At 39.6% G+C, this 26,085-nt stretch overlaps 5 protein-coding genes across 28 annotated transcripts in view; 3 read left to right on the top strand and 2 right to left on the bottom strand.

Annotated features, from left to right (window-relative positions):
• Positions 1–2,313: 2,313 nt before the first annotated feature.
• On the top strand, positions 2,314–6,881 carry LOC143345252 (vacuolar protein sorting-associated protein 35-like). 2 transcript variants are annotated; one of them, XM_076772174.1, is made up of 12 exons: positions 2,314–2,466; positions 3,174–3,372; positions 3,461–3,584; positions 3,855–4,047; positions 4,109–4,303; positions 4,376–4,459; positions 4,536–4,772; positions 4,999–5,147; positions 5,227–5,713; positions 5,778–6,197; positions 6,259–6,402; positions 6,475–6,881. In XM_076772174.1, the coding sequence occupies exons 1-12, from the start codon at positions 2,464–2,466 to the stop codon at positions 6,652–6,654; spliced, it is 2,415 nt and encodes an 804-aa protein (XP_076628289.1). In that variant the 5' UTR covers positions 2,314–2,463; the 3' UTR covers positions 6,655–6,881. The 2 variants fall into 2 exon arrangements, with proteins under 2 accessions (XP_076628289.1, XP_076628288.1); XM_076772173.1 differs by having other exon boundaries at positions 2,369–2,466; positions 3,153–3,372.
• A 791-nt stretch (positions 6,882–7,672) lies between these two features.
• Nsun2 (tRNA (cytosine(34)-C(5))-methyltransferase Nsun2) lies at positions 7,673–12,309 on the top strand. Of its 2 annotated transcripts, XM_076772171.1 has the most exons (12): positions 7,673–7,961; positions 8,258–8,356; positions 8,521–9,000; positions 9,159–9,243; positions 9,596–9,758; positions 9,837–9,944; positions 10,017–10,204; positions 10,517–10,661; positions 10,725–11,036; positions 11,095–11,462; positions 11,537–11,704; positions 11,768–12,309. In XM_076772171.1, the coding sequence occupies exons 2-12, from the start codon at positions 8,291–8,293 to the stop codon at positions 12,280–12,282; spliced, it is 2,598 nt and encodes an 865-aa protein (XP_076628286.1). In that variant the 5' UTR covers positions 7,673–7,961; positions 8,258–8,290; the 3' UTR covers positions 12,283–12,309. The 2 variants fall into 2 exon arrangements, with proteins under 2 accessions (XP_076628286.1, XP_076628287.1); XM_076772172.1 differs by lacking the exon at positions 7,673–7,961 and having other exon boundaries at positions 8,023–8,356; positions 10,029–10,204.
• Positions 12,310–12,327: 18 nt separating this feature from the next.
• LOC143345249 (centrosomal protein of 104 kDa) lies at positions 12,328–18,594 on the bottom strand. The gene is made up of 16 exons (XM_076772170.1): positions 17,959–18,594; positions 17,034–17,198; positions 16,419–16,630; positions 16,166–16,352; positions 15,894–16,105; positions 15,612–15,819; positions 15,385–15,532; positions 15,194–15,320; positions 14,895–15,121; positions 14,562–14,831; positions 14,174–14,387; positions 13,920–14,098; positions 13,702–13,847; positions 13,501–13,602; positions 13,299–13,424; positions 12,328–13,237 (listed from the first exon to the last, which is right to left on the bottom strand). Exons 1-16 carry the CDS (start codon positions 17,996–17,998, stop codon positions 13,170–13,172), a joined length of 2,631 nt encoding a protein of 876 aa, XP_076628285.1. The 5' UTR covers positions 17,999–18,594; the 3' UTR covers positions 12,328–13,169.
• A 278-nt stretch (positions 18,595–18,872) lies between these two features.
• Positions 18,873–20,076, bottom strand: Dpm1 (Dolichyl-phosphate mannosyltransferase subunit 1). The gene is made up of 4 exons (XM_076772410.1): positions 19,895–20,076; positions 19,558–19,768; positions 19,295–19,485; positions 18,873–19,227 (listed from the first exon to the last, which is right to left on the bottom strand). The coding sequence occupies exons 1-4, from the start codon at positions 20,032–20,034 to the stop codon at positions 19,008–19,010; spliced, it is 762 nt and encodes a 253-aa protein (XP_076628525.1). The 5' UTR covers positions 20,035–20,076; the 3' UTR covers positions 18,873–19,007.
• Positions 20,077–21,144: 1,068 nt separating this feature from the next.
• Positions 21,145–26,085, top strand: part of LOC143345789 (cell adhesion molecule Dscam1-like) — a 65,793-nt gene continuing 60,852 nt past the window's right edge. For all 22 annotated transcript variants that reach the window (XM_076773211.1, XM_076773216.1, XM_076773209.1 and 19 more), the window contains exons 1-2: positions 21,145–21,263; positions 22,961–23,084. In XM_076773211.1, the coding sequence (XP_076629326.1) occupies positions 22,997–23,084 (88 nt within the window). In that variant the 5' untranslated portion in view covers positions 21,145–21,263; positions 22,961–22,996. The remainder of the gene's footprint in view (positions 21,264–22,960; positions 23,085–26,085) is intronic.

The following is a 26,085-nucleotide window of genomic DNA, read 5'->3' as shown; positions in this document are numbered from 1 at the left end:
CCACTCCTCGAATTTCTGACAACGTATAAGGATTACTACTGACGTCTGCCAGCCTCCGCTGGCCTCTGCAGACCGCTGCTGACCACTCCCGTTACTTCTGACAACGTATAACGATTACGACTGGCTACTGTTAGCCTCTCCCAGCCTCTGCTGGCCTCTGCTGACCACCGCTTATATTTCTGACAACGTATAACGATTACTACTGACTTCTGCCTGCCTCCGCTGAACTCTGCTGACCGCTACTGACCACTCCTGATACTTCTGACAACGTATAACGATTACAACTTGCTACTGCCTGCCCCTGCTGGACTCTGCTTGCCTCTGCATGCCTCTGCTGGCCTCTGCTAACCGCTGCTGACCACTGCTGACCACCGCTTATATTTCTGGCAACGTACAACGATTACTACTGGCTACTGCCACCCTCTGCTGACCTCTGCCAGCATCTCCCGACCTAAGCTGGCCTCTGCCAACATCTCCCGACGTCAGCTGACCATCGCTGACCACTGATGACCGTTGCTGACAACTTGTGGCATGATGTAACATAGTATAATATGTTTATATGTATTAAAGTTTTGTATAATGTAAATCTATGGCAATAAATGATATAATTTCAAAGTATTCAATGTGTTCTCATCATTTTTTACCGTCCTTTTCCTCTCCAAATCATTCTCTTACCTATAAGATGCGTACCACCTTCTTCGCAAGTTCACCAGCATTTTAGAAATGTTCCGGGAACTTTGGAAATCCGAATTTGACCTTGACCTTGGCCCAGTTTCGAAAGTGGGTCAAGGCCATTCGAATCTTAGAAAAATTCCGGGCAGTTTGAGAATCCGGATTTGGCCTTGACCCACTTTCGAAACTGGGTCAAGGCCATTCGAATCTTAGAAAAATTCCGGCGCTTCGAAAATCCGGATGGCCTTGACCCAATTTCGAAAGTGGGTCAAGGCCATTCGAAATTTTAGAAATCTTCCGGCCGACTTGGAAATCCGGATGGCCTTGACCTAATTTCGAAAGTGGGTCAAGGCCATTCGAAATTTTAGAAATCTTCCGGCCGACTTGGAAATCCGGATGGCCTTGACCCAATTTCGAAAGTGGGTCAAGGCCATTCGAAATTTCAGAAATCTTCCGGCCGACTTGGAAATCCGGATGGCCTTGACCCAATTTCGAAAGTAGGTCAAGGCCATCGAATCTCAGAAAAATTCCGGGCGCTTTGGGAATCAGGATTTGGCCTTGACCCAGTTTCGAAAGTGGGTCAAGGTCACCGGCATTTCAGAAAACGCTCCGGGCACTTTGGAATTCCAGTTTTAAGTAGAGAAACGGTTTTTTATAACTAAGGGAATAATGGGGAGAGGAAAAGAAAGGTAAAAGTGATGAGAACACATAGAATTCTTTGAAATTATATCATTTATTGTCATAGATTTACATTATACAAAGTTTTAGTACATGTACATCATGTTAGAAGTTGTTAACAAAGGTCAGCGTGGTCAGCAGGGGCCAGCAGAGGTCAGCAGAGGGATGCAGAGGCATGCAGAGACTAGCAGGGGCAAGCAGTAGCAAGTTGTAATCGTTGTACGTTGCCAGAAGCATCAGGGGTGGTCAGCAGAGGTCAGCAGAGGCTGGGAGAGGCTGACAGTAGCAAGTTGTAATCATTATACGTTGCCAGAAGCATCAGGGGTGGTCAGCAGAGGTCAGCAGAGGCTGGGAGAGGCTAACAGTAGCAAGTTGTAATCGTTATACGTTGTCAGAAGTAACAGGAGTGGTCAGTAGCGGTCAGCAGAGTCCAGCGGAGGCAGGCAGAAGTCAGTAGTAATCGTTATACGTTGTCAGAAATATAGCGGTGGTCAGCAGGGGCCAGCAGAGGCTGGGAGAGGCTAACAGTAGCCAGTCATAATCGTTATACGTTGTCAGAAGTAAAAGGAGTGGTCAGTAGCGGTCAGCAGAGTCCAGCGGAGGCAGGCAGAAGTCAGTAGTAATCGTTATACGTTGTCAGAAATATAGCGGTGGTCAGCAGGGGCCAGCAGAGGCTGGGAGAGGCTAACAGTAGCCAGTCGTAATCGTTATACGTTATCAGAAATTCCAGGAGTGGTTAGCTGCGGTCAGCAGAGACCAGTGGAGACCTGTTGACAGGAGGTCGGATATTAGTTGTTCAAGAGCGAGAAGGCAAATGTGAGCCTTTCTCTCTCGACTCCCACGAGGCGGCCCGAAATTACTTCGGGCAGCTTCGGAATAATCGAGAAAGAGGGCATGTGTCAGTTTACCTTTGTCGACTTTCCGAAACTCTATGAGCTCACGTACGCGTGATCTGGATATGTGTGAGTAGGGCATCGGGTGCTGAATCTGGCATCTTTGATTGGACATCGCTCTGTAGCTGGTAACACTAATACATTCGTACGGTGTCACTCGTGTTAGTGTCATTACTTTCTCAAGTGTGGGTGATAAACGTTTACTTTTTCGTAAAAGAAAATGGTAAGTACGAATTTCAGTTGAAAAAGCATGTTAAACACCTGCTTGCAGAATCAGTTAACTAAATGCTAATTTAAATTAAATGAAAATACAAACAACTATCATCAAGAAAATTATCTTAATGTCATAAAGGTTAACTATCGTAATAATTTCAATGTTTATGTTTAAGAGTGTCAAATATTTAAAGTCCCTTTGATATTCTTTTTATTCTGTATTGAGTAGTAAAGAAGAAACACTTCTGTAGAGAATTTCTTTTATCGTGTGATGTTTTTTGTTCAAATTATAACCTCGAATATTGTAAAGCATTATGTCAAATATAATTAAAATTTGAAATCTAAAATCGTAATATTTTACTTTCAGCACGCATTTATTTAAAATGCACAGGATGTACCGCATTTTTCTGTTCACACTTTGACAGTGTTCTACAATTGAAAATAAGACTAAATTGTCTTGTATTTTTTCTTAATGCACTGCAAAGTATAAATAGAAAAATGTGGGACAACTTGTATAATGACATTAGGTTATTTGCTTCTTACATGGTGTATAAAGCTTTTTTCTAAAGTGGTTCTTAGTGGGAGAGATTTGATAGATTGGTCTTTTCCTACATTTTCCATCGACTTCAGCATATACTAGTGCATGCTTGCATTGAATGGCTTACCTAGCATGGTACTACCTGGTGTTCCTGGTAGGTATCTTTATTTTTCTCGCAGCCAATGACACCTGCTATAACTGGAGTAGAAGAGCAAGAAAAACTACTTGAAGATGCAATTGGTTTGGTCAGAATGCAGGCCTTCCAAATGAAACACTGTTTAGACAAATCTAAATTAATGGATGCATTAAAACATGCTTCTACAATGTTAGGTGAACTCAGGACTTCCCTTTTGAGTCCAAAGAGTTACTATGAATTATGTATCCTTATTAATTTTAACTATTTATTCCAAATTATAGAATATTTAGGAGAATTCCTAGTAATAGTTTACCTTACATGTAACTTTAGATATGGTTATTACGGATGAATTAAGGCACTTGGAACTTTATTTATTAGATGAATTTCAAAAAGGAAGGAAAGTTACAGATTTATATGAATTAGTACAATATGTTGGCAATATTGTGCCTAGACTGTAAGTTTGTCACATGAATATTATGAGGATACAAATGTAATACGGTAATGCCCATTTAAGTGACCACGCTCGGAACCGGCCACGGTCATTTATGTGGGCATGGTTACTTCTCAGAATTCAGAAAAAGTGAGATACAATAGCTGGCACCCAAAACCATATACACATACAATTTAAATAGACAAAAATGCGGTCACTTAAATGGGCACTACTGTATTTTGTGAAATATAGATTATTGATTATATTTTACTAATAATGTGTACTATATTATAGATATCTGCTTATCACAGTAGGATTAGTGTATGTCAAAACAGCTCCTGGATTAAAAAGAGATCTGTTAAGAGATTTGGTAGAAATGTGTAGAGGTGTTCAGCATCCCTTAAGAGGTCTTTTTTTAAGGAATTATTTATTGCAGTGTACTCGTAATATTTTACCAGATGTTGAAGGGGATGATGAGAATGGAAGTGTATGTATTAAAGAACGAAAAATAATAAAAATAAAAGTATATATATTATATTTTTCTTTAGGTTCGTGACAGTGTAGATTTTGTGTTGATGAATTTCGCAGAAATGAATAAGTTGTGGGTACGCATGCAACATCAAGGACATAGTAGGGATAGAGAAAGAAGAGAACGAGAAAGAGAAGAACTTAGAATTTTAGTAGGAACTAATCTTGTACGGCTTAGTCAGTTGGAGTCAATAACTTTAGACAAATATAAAAAGGTGGATCATAAATACGTTCAACTTGAGAAGATTTTCTCTTTAATTACTAACTAATAATCAGATTACTTTTAGCTTGTTTTACCAGGAATTTTGGAACAAGTAGTCAGTTGTAGAGATGCAATTGCCCAGGAATATCTTATGGAGTGTATAATTCAAGTAAACGTGTTTGAAAATATTTAATATCGTGATATAACAATAGTGTTATAAATAATTTATCTGTACTTTTGTTTAGGTTTTTCCTGATGAATTTCATTTACAAACATTAAATGCATTTTTAAAATCTTGTGCAGAGCTTCAAAATGGTGTAAATGTAAAAAATATAATCATTTCATTGATAGACCGTCTTGCAGCATTTAGTCAAAGATCAGATGGTGTAGGGGGACCAGGAAGTCCCAATCAAGTGCCAGGAATTCCACAAGATGTAAAGCTTTTTGATGTTTTTAGTGATCAAATTGCGACTATTATACAGGTTAGTATAATTATAAAAGAAGAGGAAACACACTATTAATTGCACTTTGCTTAATTTATACACCCAATGATGACCAGATACTACACAAAATTGATAAAAATGTGATCACAATTATTAATATTTAAATTATCCTTACTTGTCTAGTTTAAGTCTGAGAACAATTTCCTGTAGCAGTCATTAATTCTTTAATTAATGTTTACTGATAAAACTGCTGCATTTTTTGTAGACTAGGCAAGATATGCCTCCAGAGGATGTAGTTTCTCTTCAAGTAGCTCTCATTAATTTGGCACACAAATGCTATCCTGACAGAGTAGATTATGTGGATAAAGTTTTGTTGACAACTGTTCAAATATTTCAGAAACAAAATGTAGATAAGTATGTATAACAGTATGACAAAATTAAATTTATTTGGATGCACAAATGCGGAAATCTAATGTCGGAAAAACATTTTCAGACTTGAGTATAATAGTGCTGTATCAAGGGAGTTAGTAAGATTAATGAAAATTCCAATTGATAACTATAAGAACATATTAACTGTTTTGAAACTGGAACATTTTGCTCCACTATTAGATTATTTTGACTATGAGGGTAGAAAGCGGTTAGCTATTTATATAATAACGAACATTTTGGAAAATGAAACCTTAATACCAACTCAAGAACAAGTAGATGCAGTACTTTCTATGGTGTCTCCATTAGTGCAAGATCAACCAGATCAACCTAGTATAGAAGAAGATCCTGAAGATTTCGCGGAAGAACAAGGCCTCCTTGGTAGACTAATACATCATTTTAAGTCTGAGACAGCTGATCAACAGTACATGATATTAAGTGCTGCTAGAAAACACTTCAGTGCTGGTGGAAATAAGAGGATAAAATATACTCTACCATCAATTGTGTTTCAAGCTTATCAACTAGCTTTCACCTACAAAGGGTTAAAGGATGAAGTCAGTAAATAATTAATCTCTAATAAATTCTTCTAAAACTCTACTTAACAATTGTCCCTTACAGGATGAAATGTGGCAAAAGAAATGTCAAAAAATTTTTCAATTTTGTCACGCAACCATTACTGCACTAATGAAGGCTGAATTGGCCGAATTGCCGTTACGATTATTTCTTCAGGGTGCAATAGCGATAGGTGAAATTCGTTTTGACAATTTTGAAATGGTTGCTTACGAATTTATGAGTCAAGCATTTTCTATATACGAAGACGAAATAAGCGACTCTAAAGCACAATTAGCAGCTATTACATTGATCATTGCTACATTTGAGCAAATGAGTTGTTTCAGCGAAGAAAATGCAGAACCAGTGCGTAATCAATGTGCTCTGTATGCTAGTAAATTATTAAGAAAACCAGATCAGTGCAGGGGTGTTGCAACTTGTTCCCATATATTTTGGTCTGGAAAGTCATTGGCGACAGGCGGGAAAGAGGTGGGTATCAAGTTTTCTTAAATAATAATAAATACAAATATAAACTCTACAATTGTTTTAGATGCAAGATGGAAATAAAGTATTAGATTGTTTGAAGAAAGGTATTAGGATAGCAAGTCAGTGTATGGACACATCTGTTCAAGTGCAACTCTATGTTGAGCTACTAAATCACTATATTTATTTCTATGAGGAAGGAAACACAGCAGTAAGAATTATTTGCATTTCTAAATATCTTACTTATTAAATACAAGCTATATATAGGAGTAATTTTGTTTAGGTAACGGTTCAAATTTTAAATCAAGTAATTGCAAAAATTAGAGAAGAACTTCCGAATTTGGAAGTTAGCGAAGAAACGGAACAAATTCAAAAGCATTTGGCCAATACATTGGAACATTTAAGAAACAGGATGGAATCTCCAGAAGCTGATAGTCTTTCTTATCAAGGGCTAGTTCTCTAATACAATTAGTATGAATGATGATCTTGTATATAAGAAACTCCACCGATTATTTTATACAATAATTATAAATATTGAAATTAAACATTTGTTAGATGCATATATCACTATTCAAATTACATCAATTTGGTTGCAAAGATTAAATTGTTAATAATACATCAAATATATTTTGTTAAATTATAAATCATAATCTGTATATTTGTTTTAATAAAACTTTAATGTACATAAAAGTCCATCTATTCATTCGTATAATTACCATTCTATTAAAAAGGTTAAATTAAACGACTTTACCAAAAGATATTAAAGGAGATACGTCAATACATCTTTTCCGTTTAATATTTTTTTATCGTCCCTGAAATCCGTTATTTAGTATTGCCACTTACCAAACCCAAATCTATCAAAAATTCGCTAAAGAAGCTAGAGTTGAATAAATTTGATTTAGGAATAATAAGTAACAACTTTCAATTAATTTGTGAACTAATTTTCGTTCGTAATTTAATCGTAAATTAAAATTAGAAAGCTAAGGACTCGAACGACCGTTACGTGGGTAGAAATTGATTTTCAATTCATACGATATCACTCTGATAAAATACAAACCACTATCATAATATCAAAGCATTAAAAAGATAAAATTAATATTTTTAAACATAATGTATGCAGCGAAAATAAATATTTAATAATTTCTTATACAAATCTATTTATACTCACTTCGAAATCCATGGACCACAAGTTAAGAACCACTAGTACAGGATGCAGGACAGACTTCCCGCGAATTTGTATAGGTATAGGAAATTATTAAATATTTATTCTTGTTACATATATTATATTTTAAAATATTAATATAACCCTTTCAGTATTTAAAAATAACGATAGCTTTAAGACTATAATAAATCTTTAAATGTCTTTAAGTTTCTATTATATTTTATATGAAGGCATTACTACCGGAAGTCATACCAAGTATAGGTGAAATTCAAATCTCTACAATTTTCTTTAGAAAACGACATTTGCGAACATTTAAAAATATTACAGAATATCTCGATCCTTTTTTAAAATAAACCCTTACTTGATAAAGCACTAATTTCTAAAATATTAATTTAACTAATATTTAAAAATTTTATTTTGTAAGTAGAAATTAAGCCACAGACTAAATACTGAATCTTGTATGGTAGGCATAAAAAATAAAGACATTAGCGCCAATTGTGAGCAATTTATAAAAAAGGTCATTTAACAAAAGTTTCTTAATTTCAAGAAACAAATACAACTATTTTATATATTTTTTATGTTTCAAGTGTTTCTCTTAAGAAATAAAAGTGAATACCATATGTATTACTCCTAACCTGAGACTGATCTTTTTTTATCTCTATAGTATAAACTTAGTAATATTGCATTTTTGTATATTTTTATAACTCTTAATTTTGTTTATAAATTGACTGCTTGTTGTTTAAAATTTACTTACCAAGCAAAAACTACGCCATCTGAAGGTTATTCATACAGAATCATTCAACATCAGATTGTTAATTTTGGTTGGTTTTTCTGTTGGGCAGAGCAATCTTGTATTCATTTCCATTCATTTGTTGATAATTTGTAAACACGTGTATATTGTTAGATTGTGTCAAAGACGTACTTATTGTAATAAGTAATGGCAAAAGGACGGAAACATAAGCCGAAGAAGAATTTCGCGGAAAAACGCCGTGAAAAACAGAAGGTATGGACTTTACTGGTAACAATAGAAGTTACCGGCTTTTCGTTTTTGGTTACGTACATCATATTGTACTCGGATTTTATCAATCTGAAACATAAGACATTTTGGAATTTTAATAAATGTTTCTCAACCTAGTTAATAATGTACAACGTTTTTATAAACCATAGAAAAAAGACGAGTGGGACCATGCACCACATCATAGTTATGAAGATATCATTAGAGAAAATAAGGATTTTGAAAATTATTACAAAACCCAGGGAATTGTTCCTGAAGACAAATGGGATTCGTTTATGAATACCATGAAAAAAAATCTTCCAGTTGCATTTCGAATTACTGGATCAAAATCAGAGGCTAAAGCATTACTTAATACTATTAAAGGAGACTTTTTTAAGGAAATCTTAAATACAAGCTTGGAAGAGAAAACAGAGAATAATGATGAGGCAAAGGATATATTACGATGCCTACCATTTTATCCAGATGGATTAGCTTGGCAGTTACAATTAACCAGAAAAGATATTAGAAGATCTGAAGCATACTTTAAATTACACAATTTTTTAATTGTTGAAACAGATTGTGGAGGTATCAGCAGGCAAGAAGTGGTCAGCATGGTACCTCCTTTAGTACTAGATGTAAAACCTTCACACAAGGTATGTTGATATAGTATATTTAAAAATTATAATTATACCTGATTTGTAGTACTTATATTAAATAAATTTAATTGCTATGACTGTTATAAATCAGGTGTATTTATATACAGCAAACATACATTTCAATTTTATCATTGAAAACTATGAACTTTATACAGGTTTTAGACATGTGTGCTGCACCAGGTTCAAAGACAGCTCAGCTCATAGAAATGATACATTCCGAAGAAGGTGGTCCACTTCCAGGTAAAATGAGATATTGATTATTAAAAAATAAATACGAAAATTGTATTACAGTAGTGCCCACTTAAGTGACCATATTTTTGCCCACTTAAATGTCCGCGGTTATCCTTGCCAATTCTTATGAGCCAAGCTGCTTCAGACATCGAGCGTGTCGAGCGTAACTTTACGCCGGTCATTATCGATACATTCTATATTTGATTTCGGGTGCCAGCTATTGTATCTCACTTGCACTTATCCTCTTTCCTTATCTCTGTTGAATTCCGAGAAGTAATCATGCCCACATAAGTGACCGCGGCTGGTCCCGAGCGTGGTCATTTAAGTGGGCACTACTGTATTACTTTTTGATGTTTTACAGAGGGTTTTGTAATAGCTAATGATTTGGATAATAATCGTTGCTACATGCTTGTGCATCAAGCAAAAAGATTAAATAGCCCAGTTATTTTAATTACAAATCATGATGCTTCTGTGCTACCTAATTTCACATCTACAAAACCAGATGGTACAAAAGAAGTATTAAGGTCAGAAAAATATGTGCTAAAAATAATGTGATATGCGCATATTTTAAATATTTTATCAAATTATACGTTTTATCACAGATTTGATAGAATACTTGCAGATGTACCATGTAGTGGTGATGGCACAATGAGAAAAAATCCAGACATCTGGTGTAAGTGGAATCCAGCCAATGGTAACAATCTTCATGGGTAATTATTATTTCATTTTTTTCATTGATATAATTCAGTGAATAAAAACAACTTAAGCCTATGGATTTGTAGAATTCAATATAGGATAGCGAGAAGGGGATTGGAGCTATTGGAAGTTGGAGGAAGAATGGTATATTCTACTTGTTCATTAAATCCAATAGAAAATGAAGCTGTACTTCACAGGCTTCTTCTCGAAACTGAAGATTCTGTCCAGATAGTCGATGGTAGAGATTTTGTACCCGGATTAGTATGCGACCCAGGTATGTTGTTGTACAATATAATTTTTAGATAAATTACTCATTTAATGCCGGGAATACACTGGAGAGAACAGTTCGCGAGCAACTCATGAACTGCTTGTAGGTTAGTTCGCGGGCTGTTCGTCAACAAAAACAACCGCGCTCTCACACTATAGCTCACGAACAGCTTGTAAACAGTATAACCTACGCAAATTTCGAGTTCGCGAACAGTCCCTTTGATGTACCGCTCCCCGAGCGAACAGTGTTCGCTATTCGCTGTTCGCGAAAGTCTCCACACTGTTGGCGAGCACAACCGCGATATAATATGTCTTACAGGTGTATCATACTGGTTACCAGCATCGAAAGATTTACAATATTATAAATCTTGGGAAGATGTGCCAGAACAGTGGCAAACACAAGTTCGACCGAAAATGTTCCCTCCAAAACTAGAGGATGCTTCAAAGTTTCATTTTGAACGATGGTGAATAAAAGAAAAATTATGACATTTTCGAATTCTTATTTATTTGACTTTTTAATTCTATAGTATGAGGATATTGCCACACCATCAAGATACAGGAGGTTTCTTTGTTGCTGTTTTGGAGAAGGTAAAATCATTACCATGGGAATCAAGTAGAAATAACGATATCTGTGATTCTAAAGAAGTCAAGGAAGAATTAAGTTTAGAAGAAGAAGCTGACAAAGAAAAGAAAAAAGATTTAGCACCTGGCAAAAGATCATTAGAGGATGAAGACAAACGAGAACCTAGAAGAAAACGTAGAAAACGTGTTACTGGATTCAGGGAAGATCCGTTTGTGTTTTTCAAAGATGATAAGGAGGATGTGTGGCTATCTATTAAGTGAGTTACGAATGTTATTTACGTTGATTGGTATTTAGTTTAATTTTGCATTTTTCAGAAACTTCTACAATATAACTGATAATTTAGATCCAAAGTGTTTACTAGTTCGAAATTTCGGTAGAAAAAAGAAGAACATTTACTTCACGTCGCCCGAAATTCGCAATGTTATTATATCGAACGAAGATAAAATAAAATTGATAAATACTGGAGTAAAGTCATTTGTACGTTGTAATAATAAAAATATGGATACCCCATTCAGACTCGCGTGGGAGGGTTTGCAAACTATTATTAAATATATTGGCGATGCTAGAAAAGTTAGGTTAACTAAAAACGATCTGATAATGCTTTTACAAAATAACAATCCTACGACACCGCCCGTAATTGTAGAACTTGATCCAGAAACGCAAAAACGTTTACAAAATCTCGGTAATCGATTTAATACTTTTAAAAGAAACATTGCCAACATTTGTTTGTACAAATTAATTCGTGTTTTATTTTAGCAACTGGTAGTTGTATACTTTTGTATGAAGAAGATGAGATTGAGAATTCAAACCCGTTAAAATTACAAATGGTGGGATGGAGAGGTACTATGTCTCTCAGAGCTTATGTTCCTATAAATGATGCAATTCATTACTTACGCTTATTAGGAGCTGATTGCTCAAAATTTGGTACGTATTTTTAGAATATAATGTTATTTATGATTTATTTCGTATTAAAAATTTGTATTGTAGAGAAAAATAAATTCAAGGGGAATCGAGACGCTCTTGCTCTCGAAGAATTGGATAATGTAGAAGGTAGTAGTAAATCGGAAGTTGTTGTAAAAGCGGAAGTTGTTGAAAAAGCGGAAGTTGCCATTAACAAAGTTAGTGAGATTGAGCACGTTTCAAAAGAAGCTAGTAATAATGAAATTACTGAAGAGGCGGGCGATTTAAAAAAAGTTACTAATAATGATATCAAAAAAGAGGACATTCCGACCGAAGTTACTGATGGTGATTCTAAAATAGAGATTTCGAAGAAAGTTACTGAAAAGACGGAGATTTTGAAGGAATCTACTGAAAAAAAGGAGATTTTGAAGGAAATTACAGAAAAGAAAGAGATTTTGAAGGAAGTTATCGAGAAAAAAGAGATTTTGAAGGAAGTTACCGTAAAAGAGGAAGAAGTTACTGAAAAGAACATTTTGAAAGATGTAATCAAAAAGGAGGATATTTTGACGGAAGTTACTAAAAAGGAAGACATTTCGAAATAAATCATAAACTAAAAATTCCGGACGAATCGAAAGAATGACACTTAATTTGATAATATAAATTGCTGTTCCTTTAATATCTTTATAAATATCAGTTGTAATATGCTTAAGTACGAGTAAAAAATTTTTGTATTTTATTTAAGGTTCTATGATGGTGCTCCTCTTGAAATATAGAAAACTGTCAAAACGGATTTCATTTAATGTACGGTGGTAAAACTTATCAGAAAATGAAAATAAAAATAAAATGTTTCTACAGGACAAGAAAGCAACAATGATATTGTAATGAGAAATGCCGTTTTTACTATTCATTTTCTATGAAATAATTTATGAAATTACATGTAATATTTTATGTAATTTGAGCGACAAGTACCTTTTTAATTTTCGTTATTTTCGGCCACTATAATCAGGATATTTTGCTGATAGATTACAGTACAAACATTATTATAAATATGGCCGGATGTAGAGGAATCATTAATTCAGAAATGGCCACTGCCATAATGTTCAATAATATGTTATTAAATTGTATGGAACTCCTTGCTTCTACCGTATTTTAAGTTTGAAAAAGATGAGTATCTGTTGCGCGTCTCATTGATATTCGCTTCGAATACTATACACGTTAGATTTTCTTTTTTTTTTCTCGATTTAGTCGATAACAAGATTCTTAATATCCTAAAGATTAGATTTCAACTTACGACTAGAAATTTGTTTAACACAGAGGTATTTCTACTAATAAAGGACGGGTTTTTCTATAAAAAAAGATTTAAATACAAGTAGAAATATGAAAAACGCTCGACATCTCGTAACGCATGGATAAACTATAAAAGAAAACAAAAGAAAAATCTTTTCTAAAATTTTTTATACTCCGAATTGCTCGAAGTTGAGGGTTGATGCTAGTAATCTCTACTGGTAGGTGAAGTCATTTTTCCGCCGAGATGCGAATTGGATGGAGACTTTGAACCTACAAGTGAAATGCATTTAACCCTCTCCCTTAATATACGTTGAAACGTTTTCGAACTTACAGCTTTTCACTAGTTTGTTCCTTGGATTATTTTTACAGGGATGTTCACCCATGAGATGTTCTCTCCACTTATTTTGATTCACGAGATTAGAGCAGAGTGGACAACGGTCATATCCTTCAATGGGATCTGTAACGCAAGCGAATAATTTAGAAACTATTTCAGACATACCTGCTTTTATTTTTCAGTCCGTTGTCGTACATACTTAGACACTTGTTACTTTTTCTATGTTCCGCGAACGAATTCTCGTGGATTGCCAGTTTGCAAGTTTCGCACTTTACGTAATTGTTTCTCATATCGCATTCGTCTAAAAAAAGCGAAATAGATTTGAAAGACCGACTACAATAGGTTGTAATTACGGGCATATACTATTTTTTAAATTCAAATCGAATAAAGGAACACTCACTTAATAAGTGTAGGCTTAAATACGAAATTTCCACCACTTGCTTACACGCTTCGCATTTCGTCAACATAGGACAGCTTCTCCAATAATGAATATTCAACCCTTCTTCGGAATATCCTTGTCCCTTGGAAAGGCAGAATATACACATCCTATGAAAGAAAACCATATACACGAACAATGTTATGCAATGTATCTTTATAATACGACTGGAGTCAACTTACTTGTCACCCTTGTGATCCGTGCTATTTTCGGACGGAGACGTTATACTCGTTGAACTTCCGGTACTAACGACAGGACTCGTTCTAGATGGTGACTTTGTTAAGTTTGCTACATTGTTCTCCGTAGACTTAGTTCGCGTCGGTGTTGTTGTTTTGTGACACGCATCCGCCTCTTTTTTCCTCTGTTAACGAACATTACAAAATTACAGTGACAAACGTTTACAAATGTTAGTTTTTTATTCGCAGATCCTCTATACCTGAAGATCGATAAGATCGAATTCGTGAAACAGTTGACGATACAACAAATTCCGTCTGGTGATATCATCGTCCGGAGGCAATTGCTTGCGGACCAGTCTAGGATTCACTTTGTACACCAACACCAGAATCCTTTCCGATACTTTCCTAACTGCTTCCGCCGGATGATGCAAACCCGAGGAACCCAACTCTGACAATGTTCGGCAAGTGAGTCCACTGCAACAATTACAGTGCCTTATCAGAGTAATTGCGTTTTAACGATGCAGGCTTAATATCGGGGGTCGACCTCTGCGAGCAAGATTCCATTGAATGTTGCAGGCAGAGGTCTTACGTTTCTAGGTTTTACGTTTCACGAAACTATGCGATCGAAGTTACGTTGTTTAGAGTCACCTTTGTTTGTCGGTAGATATTCCATGATTCAGGATCAGCTGTTCCACCATTTCGAGCCTGCTGAGAGCCAATCGTTGATGCGTGCTGCTGCTTACGGGTCTCGTCAAATGCACCGGTATTATGTGCAATTCTCTCACGCATTTGCAATCTGCCATACTCAGTATCGTGTGCACAGCCATGTTATGAATCCTCGGCGTAGTGTCGCCTGACTTTGTCAACAGTTCCGGAAGTAGACGTTCCACGCTTCTCGCGATCTCGGTCGACGATACTCTAAGGAAAAACGCCGATTTGCGATTGATTTGTCAGACGACGTGCATAGTACAACGACCATACCTGTCCGTCGCAAACTCTGAAAAGAAGATCCTAATCAATTGCGCTGCCAGGCTATACACGCTATAGACTTTATCCCTGAGAGCTCTGTGTAATAGCAAAATCGTAGCTCTGGCCGTTTTATTCGCCGAATGTTTCGACACCTCCGGATCGAACGTTTTCAGTTCCTCTTTCAGCTGCATCAGTCCCTCCTCTTTGTCCGTGAATTGCTTCGAATAGAACTTTTCTACCTGAACGATTAATTATATCAGTTATCGTTGTTGAGTTTTCAATCGAAGGAATCGTTTTGAAACTTGCATCACCATTTCCATTCCGAAGACGGCTATAGGTAACGCGGCTTGCTTCTTCTCCCTGTCGTTCAGCTTCGAGATCACCTTCGTGTCCGTGTTCTCCATATGGCATTCCCTCGTGAATTCGTTCGTGTGCGAGCTGAATAAGCGAATTACGAAGTTAGATACCCTGAATATCTTGTACAAAATCGAGGACATCTTACTGTCTTAGAGCGGGAATCGTTCTCTCCTCGTAAGCTTCGTAGCTAGATCGAAGCGCGGGTCCCGCTGACTTAGTCTTCCGTCTGAGGGATCCTTTGTTGCAGTTGTTCTGCCTCTCTACGACTCCGTTCGTAGGACTGTCCGTGACTTCTGTACAATGTAAGACTAATTAACCGTCTGTGTCGATGTTGGCTGTCCAGCGCGATTTAACGATTAACAAAAATTGTACCGGGACTGTTTGGTTTCTGATGCAGAGGCGAAACGGGTGGTTGATGAGCGGGGCCAGTCGGCGATATAGCTCCGTCGCGATTAGGTGGAATCACTAGTCTCGGTGGGGACGTGATGTCCTCGGGAACAGTAGCCGCGTTCGAGGTACACGTATCCACCGATATCGGTTCTTTCCCCTCCACCGACGACAGGTTATTTTTTTCCAATTGCTATTTATGCACGAACAGAATATAAATACTCAAGGATCTGGATCTATTAAAAATGTCCAACACTCTGTACTCACCCCGTGAATTTCGAGTAGATCTTGCACTTCTAAACTCTGATAGACTTGCTGTCTGTATTGTTGCGCTTGTGCTTTCTTCGCTTTGGCCTTGTCGTAATCCTCCAACGCTATGGCGTACTTCTTCTCTAGTTCGTATTTCCCAAGGCGTTCCCCGGCTTTTCGCAAGTTCTCCATGGCCACTTTCAGCTTGGAAGCGTACTCGAATCTCTCCTCTGGAAAATATATTTGCGTTCGAGTTTTCGCGCGGACGATATGTCTCTTTCCCCGCTTACCTTCCACCGCCTGCAACTTTTTCGCCTCCATTTGCCGAATGATCTTGGCGACCTCGCGATCGACGTACATTTCGAAGGCTAGATCGTCGTACGGGGACGTGTAATGTGGATTGTACGGCGCGTCTCCCTGTCCCGTCAGCTCTTGCCCATAAGGTTCGCCGAGAATGTTGATAGCGATAAGTCCAACCTGCGGTGTACGCTCGTAAAATGTACTTATAAACGTATTTGGTACCAGAGGTTATTATGTACGTACCTGCTGGTAAAGATTGTGCGCGTTATTGTGCTGTTTGTGCAGTCTCAGTTTCAAGGAGACAGCCTCTGTCTCCGGAAGCGCTACGCTCTTAAGCTCCCTGCTTTTGTACATGGTCGAGGCATTGTCGGACAACGTAATGTAACCCAAATAACTGAACTCCGTCGTTACGGAGGCATTCTCTTCCCTCGACGTCCAAATCTCCAGCTTCTCGGCTGTAAAGATTTCATCGTCCGTTAACAACTCCGAATAAGACAATTTTCCGGTTTACGCTTTAAAGGGGAAGAACAAATTAATAATTGCAGAAATTGCTAAATATATTGCTCGAAAGGACCCTATGGGAAGGAACAAATATTTCGCGGACACTGCAGTGTTGTTCGTCGCTCAGCATTGAATGGAATAAGAAACGAGGGTGAAACGGAAAGGGTAAAATGAAGGCAATCCCAAGGAAACGGGGTTGGAGCGTTAATTTGATTTTCTTTCATTGCTGAATTGCTTTTCAGAGAAAACCGAGGGTAGTCTCGGTCGTGACTGAAATCTCGATTCGTCGAAATGAATTTTTAAATGCTTCAAAAAAGAAACAGTTGACCGAATATTTAATTTCGTAAGTTAACTTACGAATAAGATACTGATGAGCTAAGACTTGTATTCTCGTAAGCTTCGTCGGTCCGTGGAGGCGCAGTATGAGTTCCTGAGGATACGTACATCTTCTTGAACTTTGCCAACCTCTTACCGTCGGTCCATGAACATTCAGTTCCAGCGAAGAGTGTCTGTCCTCTTCGCCTGCGATTATTCGAGACGTTAGAAGGTTCGGATAATCGTTCGAACGAATGATTCAAGGGACGAAAGACTCTAGATTATTACGATATTTTATATTATACAATTTCGATTACTCGATTCGGATTTCTCTAATCGCTTTTACCTAAACATTTGATTACATCGCGATATTCGATACGATCGGGCTCGTTCTCTTTTCTAAACAAAAATGGAGATTCTCATATAATCGATAATGTTTTAACTCTGAAATTATACTTTGAACGATGGACCACCGACACGAAAGGGTGTCACGCGATACTGCGGCTTAGAGCACGCTTCGACGATCACAACAATCAAAAAGATACACGTTACGGCATGGGTTCGCGTATTTTTTAATCGAAATTCGCTCGAATAACTTAATCACAGCGGAAAGGACGAATTAGTTACGATTTCGTTGACCAGCCCGCGAGAGCGATTCGCAAGGTACAAGAAAACGCGGATGCCCACGTGTCGAGTCGTCGGTGTTAATTTGTTTTTCCAGCGTCAATCGGCAGAAAAATGGAATGCTTTCGATATGGAAAATTAATGTCCACGCGTGGGCACGGGTACGCAACTTTGTACGATCTGAAATCCGAAAGTTTTCGAGCGATTATATATAGATTTTTTTTTTCTTTTAAGAGGCGTATAGTGATTCCGCGATGTCTTCAGGCCTAAGAAAAGATTCGCGCACAGCTCGAGGTTAACGTCGTTCGACCGATATCACAATCACAATTCGATGTCTTCTTACTGGTGGCGTATACGACGTGGAATCCAATTTTTCTCGGCATGACGAGGCGGTGATTTTCTAGCGACGAGAACGACGAACCGGAAAAGCTGACGGACAGACGTAAGGAGGAAAAAGTACGACGGGAGAAGGGGAAACGAGGAAAACGTCAAAATCTAAAAGGCACAGCCATCTGAAAGCTCGATAAGGGGAGCTTGCAAGTTTCACCCCGGCGCGTAGGCAACGCCACTTGCACGTCTGGCCGCGGCGAAGCTTGCGACAGAACTGGCGTACTGCACCCGTTTCGCGAGCGGAAACTCTGCTCTTGAGCGTGTTCACTCGTCAGAAGAGCTGCTCTCGCGATTTCGAGTCCTTTTATAAAAACGAGGAGAGCAGCTATGCCGATTCGAAGGAGCAAAACGGCAACAGAATATTCTTCTTTTGGTTTTTCGATTACTTTGTAACGTTGTTATATTAGATGGAAAAATATGATGCGGGGAATCGTTTTCTGAGCATGCGACGCGTCGCAGTCGATTGCACGTAGCGAAATGTTGATTCTGTTCAACGGTGGATAATATTTTCGCGAAGATTAACCCTTTCATTTGGTTACGCTGATCCGAGAAATTATAATTCACGTTATTCGAGGGTTTCTTTTATGACTTGACTCTTCGTACGTGGCACATTGTGATACCGTCTTATGCTTCGCTCAAGTCGAAATACATATAGTCTGTAATTTCGTAATGGATCAATAAACGGAGGCTGTGTGACGTCAGAGGGTGCGGCGAGGGTGGAATCGCTCGCTAGAATCGTTATATGTGTATCGTGTCGGTCATTCACGACCACGTGCGCACCGGCACGTGCTTTTTAATTTAAAGTACGAGGATACGCGTTGATTAACTCGTGCTGTTAGATGAATTACTCCTGATTCGTCTCGAATCTGAATGCGTAAAAATTATACATTTATTTAAAAAAACGTTCATCGACATACAATTTTTTATTTATACATATTTTAATTTTTATGTTATTAGATAATATCGGGAATGTTTCTTGGAAATCTTGGATGGTGCTTCAGCCTATGTAGTGGCAAAAAGATACAGGAGACCTTTTGCAAACTGGAAGATCTCAGACCCTCCCAACTTTGATTCTCCATAAACACGATCTACAAACGAAATTGGCACTTCTCCTATAGTATATTTAAATTGCCTAGCCCTGACAATCATCTCCATCTGAAAAACATATCCCTTTGATACGCAGGACTGTATTAGCTTCTCCAGTACTTCTTTCTTATATAATCTGTAATTTTAACAATGTGTAACAAGTATAACATAAAAGCTGTGCAAATCTATTATAAGTTATATACCTAAAGCTTCCTGTAAGATCACTGGCACCTGGTCTCAATAAAATTTGTGTTAAGAAATTTGCTCCTCTGCTTATCAGTTTTCTTTTGAAGTCCCAACCATAAACTCCACCACCTTGAGCATATCTTGTACCACTAACAATATCTAGATCAAGGTATCTTTGTTGCTCTATCATTTTGGGGATGAATTTGGGCTGAAAAATGTGAATCTATGTTAGTTTCAACAACATAAATTAAAGCAATCCTTTCAAAAACAAATTACATACATGATGAGATAGATCAGCATCCATGATAACAATAAAATTTCCTGTAGCATGTTTGATCCCGTGCATGTACGCGGTTCCCAGTCCAAGTTTCTTTTCCCTAGGCCTCAACAATATTTTGTCTTTCCCATATAGATTTTGCAGCTGCTCTGCCATAGCCAATGTTCCATCCGGAGAACCATCGTCTATCACGATTATCTCATAATCAAGTTCGCTAGAATGTTGCATATTGTCGCTTGACTGATCAATTTTACAGACTTCATGTTCTTAATTGTTTAATTTCACCGTACGAGGTTTACGACTTCGTTCGTAATTGAGGTTATGTTGCCATTGTAGTTACCTCGCGTCCATGTACTTCACGATAAGCCAAATAATTATGGGCAAATTTTCAATTTCGTTGTACGTCGGGAGTAAAATCGAGTACTTGTCATTTTTTGCTAATTCCTTTATATCTCTGTTTGTTTGTTCTTTTTCTACCATCTTGACAGCACTTTCCGGTACACGAAACGTTACGGACGAGTCCTTCCTTACCAAGTGCTGCACTGATAGGAATTCACACAGTTTTGTTGAACTTGTCAATAAAACAGTCATGTTCAGATGACGTGTCATGCATATGTAACAGCCGGCTACGTCATTTGGAAGCGGGATTTTAAGTTTCGTATTTATTCGAACGCGTCTCATTTTGGTATTAAAAGACATTTCAATCATTTTTTAGCCGAAAGGAACAAGTATAATTGAAATATATCTGCCTATATAGCATTGTAAAGTTGTCTGAACTGTACGCGAAGTTTAAATCAAACTTTCCTTCGCTCTTGACCTGGATAATGTCTTCCAACAACCCTGCGAATTTAGCTTTCTGGCATAAAAGTGCGGTGAAACTTTGTTTCCTTCATAATTTCGGGCACAGTAGCAAAAACATTCAACGAAACATCATAGAGAAATTAAATTTTCCACGAAGTATAGGGCTTTTCGTCGTCTGGCGGGGTCTTTTAAAGAAGGGAGATTCGAAACGTGCTTGTACATAAACAGCCATCAATCGCAATCGGAGCAACGAACTTTTATTATTCGTAGTTCTTTCGCTTTTGGAGTTCAGTCGCGTTATCTTGTTGCAAGATATTGCTTTGAAAAATGTGCGTCTCAGATAACGAAATAATTTATCAACGCTTCGGTGCCACTGCCTTTAATTGCGCAGCGATGCTATCCTTCTGTGCAAATTAATAAATTTTTTAGCTACACAACAAGCGAAGGAAGTAGTTTAGAGTAGTATATAAACTCGTTATTTCTCTCGCTCCGAATTGAAAGCGCACAGCCAAGAAACTCTGCTCGATTTCAAATTCTACTGTTCGCGACTAAAATGGCGGGATGTAATTTGAAATAGTTACACCTCCTTTCAATTTCAAATACAATTTGCCAGTACCGATTACGATTGCGGGAGATGGTGCGAAAGTGTACATGCGACCGTTGCTTCCGTCGCGTGCGACAAAGGTCGACCAACCGACGCCCCCACCACGTCGCGACGCAAGAGCGTACCACGACGACGACCCCCCACCGCCGACCTCGAGATCCCGTGGAGCAGCCGCTGTCCCGAAGCAAAACGACGCTCCTCGCTGCACTCTTCGGTCGTACACGGACCTAGAGTGTTCGTTCTATTCACCGAGCGGTGTGTGGTCAGCGTGTGTATCACTGCGATTATAATCGACGTGTCGTCGGTACGTAGACCGGTGGAAACGTCACCGTCACGCACGTGTGAGTCACGCTCGGTAAAGCTCCGGGAAGTTTGCGAGCGTCGCGAGAAAACCGCTGAAAAACCACGGCGGTTCCTCCACGGATTCGCTAAATCTTCCGTGGGTGTGTACGTGCGGTACATGTGCTCCTGTGTAATACCGAGTGTGATCATCGCTGGTGATCGTTACCCCTCGATTCGTTCGAGTCGCGACAGCCCGCCGACCGAAATCGCATACGCGTGTCGTTTTTCTGACAGGTCGATTCCTTCGTTGGTAAAAGTGCAAAGAACCGCGAACGCCGGTGCATCGCGTCGTTTCGCGCTGAATAATTCAATAGTACTCCGAGATGATTTATCGGACGGAGCGGGGACGGACTGGTCAATCGCGAATGAATGGGGCGATAGTTCCTTCGCGTTCGGAGGAAAATGCTTCTCTAACGGGTGCATGCAAGCAAGGGTGGTGACCTTCCGCGGGGGACGGGTGGACACGGGATGTCCTAGATCCATCTGGTCGCAGCATCAGCGTCAATTAATCGAACGGCAGCGTGGGCCAGTCGTAAAATACGCGTCTCGTTTCGTAGGTTCGAGAGAGAGTGGCGACGATATTTCTGGTCCAGGTAGCCGGGCCATGCGGTATTTTATAGGGTCGGGGGCGGGTTTCTCCGGATTTAGCGAAGGTCTGACGGAGGAGCGGAGAATCGGGCTGGCCGGCGAGCGAGCGGACTGGCTCGGGCAAATACCAGCAAGCATGGCGTACGCTGCACGAGGGGTAGATTGGTCCGCTCCGCACCCTGCGATCAATAAACCCACCGAGAGGGAGCAGCTCCGTGACGAGCCGCGCTACTCCGTGCTTCTGCTTCTCTCCTCTCCTCGTTTCTCCGTTTTCCCCCGTGTCCGTTCCTCTCTTGCGTTCGCCGTCTTCCTCCTGCACCACCCTCCCAGCACCCACCTCCGTGCCATCAACGATTCAGCACGTGCACAGCGTTTCACCGGCGCTTTTGAAAAACGACCGGCAACGTGTTCCGGCGGGGGAAATTATCGCAAACCGACGGACGCCAAAGGCGTTCGCCCACTTTCAGTTTTCGCGCGTCGATTTCCGTGTGTTTCCTTTTTATTTCGCATTTTCGTTCAGCCCTGCCTCACCTTTCAGCCTGCTCGATGCGTAGAGGCTACCCTCGGATTCATATGGGTCACGCTTCTCGCTGCTCCGCTTTGCTTTGCTTTGCGTGCCGTTTTCGTTTGCGCACAGCGACAGGCTATGCTCGATGCTCACGACGGTAGCGTTATTGGTCGTATGAGAATGTAGAAACAGTGGGAACTATCGAGTACGGCCGATGGCGTGTACCGTTTCCGGTCAGCAGCTTGCGACGATCTCGCGGCCATGCATGATGATTTTCGGCCCGCGTTTCGGGAATCGCACCGAGCCAGCCGCTCCGGATGAACAACCAGTCGGCCTTGAACCGCACAAAGGTCGCACGATTCAAATATATCCGTTGGAAGAGCGCGTAGGCGGAACACGCGCTGATCCTCTTCCAGACGGGAAACGATTCAGGAAATTCGAGAGCCGTGCGTGTCTTTTCCCCGCGGGGGTGGGATAGAAAGAGTCGGCGTGGCTGTCGCGCGAACCCTCCCCGTTCCTCGCGGTGCAAGCACGTTCAGTTCTGTGTTTTTATGTGAGATCAGGTGAGAATCAGTGCGATCAAGGAAGTAAGGATCAGGATGTGGCGCGATCCTCCAGGAGGAGGGTTTCAAATACCCACCTACGTCGCAACGATGTTACTATTGGCTCTCTTTGCATTAACGAACGGTGAGTAACCTCGCGCGAACGATAACAAACTTAAAAGCGAAATAAGGAAACGAAGAAGAAAGTGAATTATTACCTTACGGTTGGTTGATTTCGGAGTAGCTGACAGAACGTTCGAGATGTCGGGAGGGAAATATAATTAGATTTGAAAGATAATAACACTGCTCGACGGCGGCAACCCTCCTTCGCGTAGAGCCAGGTGTTCTTGGTAGATTGATGAATCAGAATCTGGTAATAAGGGACATTGAATTTCTCGGCCGCATCAAGTTTTTCAGAGATAAACGATTAAAGCTGAAACAATGTTATCTATACCTATGAAAAGTATAACTCAATTTTTTTATTTTTTACAATATTTTGCAAAGAAAGCGAAGTACAGAATCGAGTAAGCTATTTAAATTTACTATTTTTTAGAAGCGTAGAAAGTCAATCACGAACGTTGTATCTTTCACACGCGTAATCTTCGGCAGACTGTGCTCCGCTGCATAATGCATGTGTCCAAAGACCACATCCTCTACATCCGTACCACTCTTCCTCATTACGATCGAATTCACCACAGACGAAGCATTCATTTTCATTTAGAGGGATGCCATTATTCCCAACGTCGTTACAAAGTACTCGTACACCGATGCCTTCAGAGTCAGAGCTTATATACTTTAATTAATCTTTTATTTAGAAGGTAAAATTGCTGTTTAGATATCCAGTAACATCCGAAGAAAAATAACAATTCGAAGCAATGCTTACCAGCTGTTTATTTTGTCGAAGACTTGACATAATCGAAGCAACCTTGAAAAACATTCACTCGCGTGCATTCGCTAAGTCCTTCAGCTAACAATGACGAATCGCTCTACGCTAGTTCGTTTTATTGAGAGTAAAGTCCAGTATTAAACAAGATGGTTCAAAACAAAGCAGCGTTCTTAATTTCTGGGTGACTGACATTTCCCGCTGACCGGCATTCCCCTACTCCCCACGCTTCGTAGATTTTAATGCGTTGAATGCATACTTGAAATTACAATTTGTGCATCTCGTTCAATTTTATTAAAACTCGCGTTTTCCCGAAAGCTTTAGATTCAGAAACTTTCTTATGTTTACAATTATAATTTGAAGTGTGTTCTGAATTAAAAAATGGAGCAGAATAGTAAGATACCCCTTTAAACGATCGCTCGTAGCGTTGATGGCGCTTCTTGAATTTGATCCGTTTATTATTAGAGAAACCATGTGCGTCGTGAATATTTATGGGAAGCGAATCACCGTTTCTTTTTTGCTCGAAGAGAAAGCCCCTCCTGTTAAGGATACGTTGATGATTCGACCGCGTGCGTCGTTGCGTTATATCTTGGCCATCTAATCGTTTATGCATTGAGATCGTATGACGTGTTGCAAGCTGTTAGGTCAGCAGCTGACACGGTAACTCGTCTTTCGTTTAACAATCTTCCGGATGACACGTTTCTCGGTTGTTCGATCAATAGTCCGATTAGCAACGCTCGATTCGACGAATCTTCCAACTGCTTCTGTCGTCGGTTCGTTGCCATTAACGTAACAAAAACCGAATCGTTTTTGCTGAGAACGCACTGCAACGAGCCATAAAGAGTGCCCCTAAGCGATTCACGATGCGAGAGAAATCCGTCTCGTTGCCTATAAAATGCGACTGCGTGATAGTAATCGTTGGCTTTACGCGATACGAAATAATCGTTTTCAAAAACTCTGATCGTCGAATCTGCATTCCATCCTGGGCCTGTGACGTATGCGAATTGCTAAGTCTACTGTAATTTATCAAACCTGACAATTGGAGCATCATCGTAAACGAGCATAAATTGCGAGTAAATAGAAAACTTGAGTCGAGGAGCTGGCAGAATCCATCTACGTCGCATATTCGGTTAGGCAGATCATTGGATCGGAGGCGTAATGTGGTCGATGGTGTGAGACCAATAAGAATAACAAAGACACGAATTTTGGATGCGTCGAACAAGGAAAGACAAGAAGAAACGTAGAGGCTATAAACCACGCTGCAATGATCAAACAAGGAGACCATCAAAGTTTGAGAAAGCACGAGTCCTTCAACCTAAATAAAAAAAGCAAAAACACCAAGATAAATCAAGCGTAGCTCCAAGATTTTTAAGAACAAGTTGGATCGCGAGGAGAGTTGAATCCAGCAGGTAAGTTTCGAAGTGAAGGCTTTGGATGCAAACCGCGTAAGTTGTGCTCCGATGCAAATCCAAAGCATAAACATTGCATGTGATACAGTCGTCATTGCACGATGACTCCGGAATTCAAGGAAAAAGAAGCATAACGAATGTGCATTAATTCCTCAGCGTCGATGATCGCATCTCTCGGGACATCGACGTAACAGCCGTTAATAGAATAATGAATACGTACTCGGTCGATGTGTTTTGCACACCTTGCACCTTCTGCAACGCATTTTTGGGGGGGAAGAGAATTTTCTCCAGTCGTAGGATGAGGGGAGCGTACAAAGAGAAGATGGAGCCTCGCCATCAGCGTTGTCGATGCAATCTCGAGTCCCGGGTTCGTTTCGAGTCCATCACTCCGTGAAAGGTCCACGAGGCGTAGGTAGAAACGGAGCACGGAGTGCAGCTGTCGAAGGAAAGACCAAGAAAGGTGGCGGGGCTAGGGGAGGGACTGAGGGAAAGGAACAGCTGCTGTTCCCAGAACGGACTCTCGTGCTTGAAAGAGAATCGCATTTTGTCGGAGCACCGTACCGCCAGGTGAATCCTTTGATTTTACGTCGATGATTCAGCGGAAGGTAGAGCGAAAAAGATGGCCGAAAAACAGCAGCCCGCAGAGAACGTTCGTCATCCCAACGGAGGAGAACCGTCGCTGGAACGTTCAAAAATAGTCGCCCCTAAATCGTAGAAATCATCCGAAAAACCCGCGTGCTCGACCTTTCGTGCGCTTAAGTTTCCATGCATTTTCGGTCCACGATATTCTAAATTTGCAACGCGCTAAATATAAATGTGGCTTATCTGGACGTTCATTGCAAAATCGATAAAGG

Source organism: Colletes latitarsis, chromosome 9, assembly GCF_051014445.1.
Source record: "Colletes latitarsis isolate SP2378_abdomen chromosome 9, iyColLati1, whole genome shotgun sequence".
Lineage (NCBI taxonomy): Eukaryota > Metazoa > Arthropoda > Insecta > Hymenoptera > Colletidae > Colletes > Colletes latitarsis.
The sequence above is the reverse complement of the archived record's forward strand: the minus strand, read 5'-3'. Positions and strand labels throughout refer to the sequence as shown.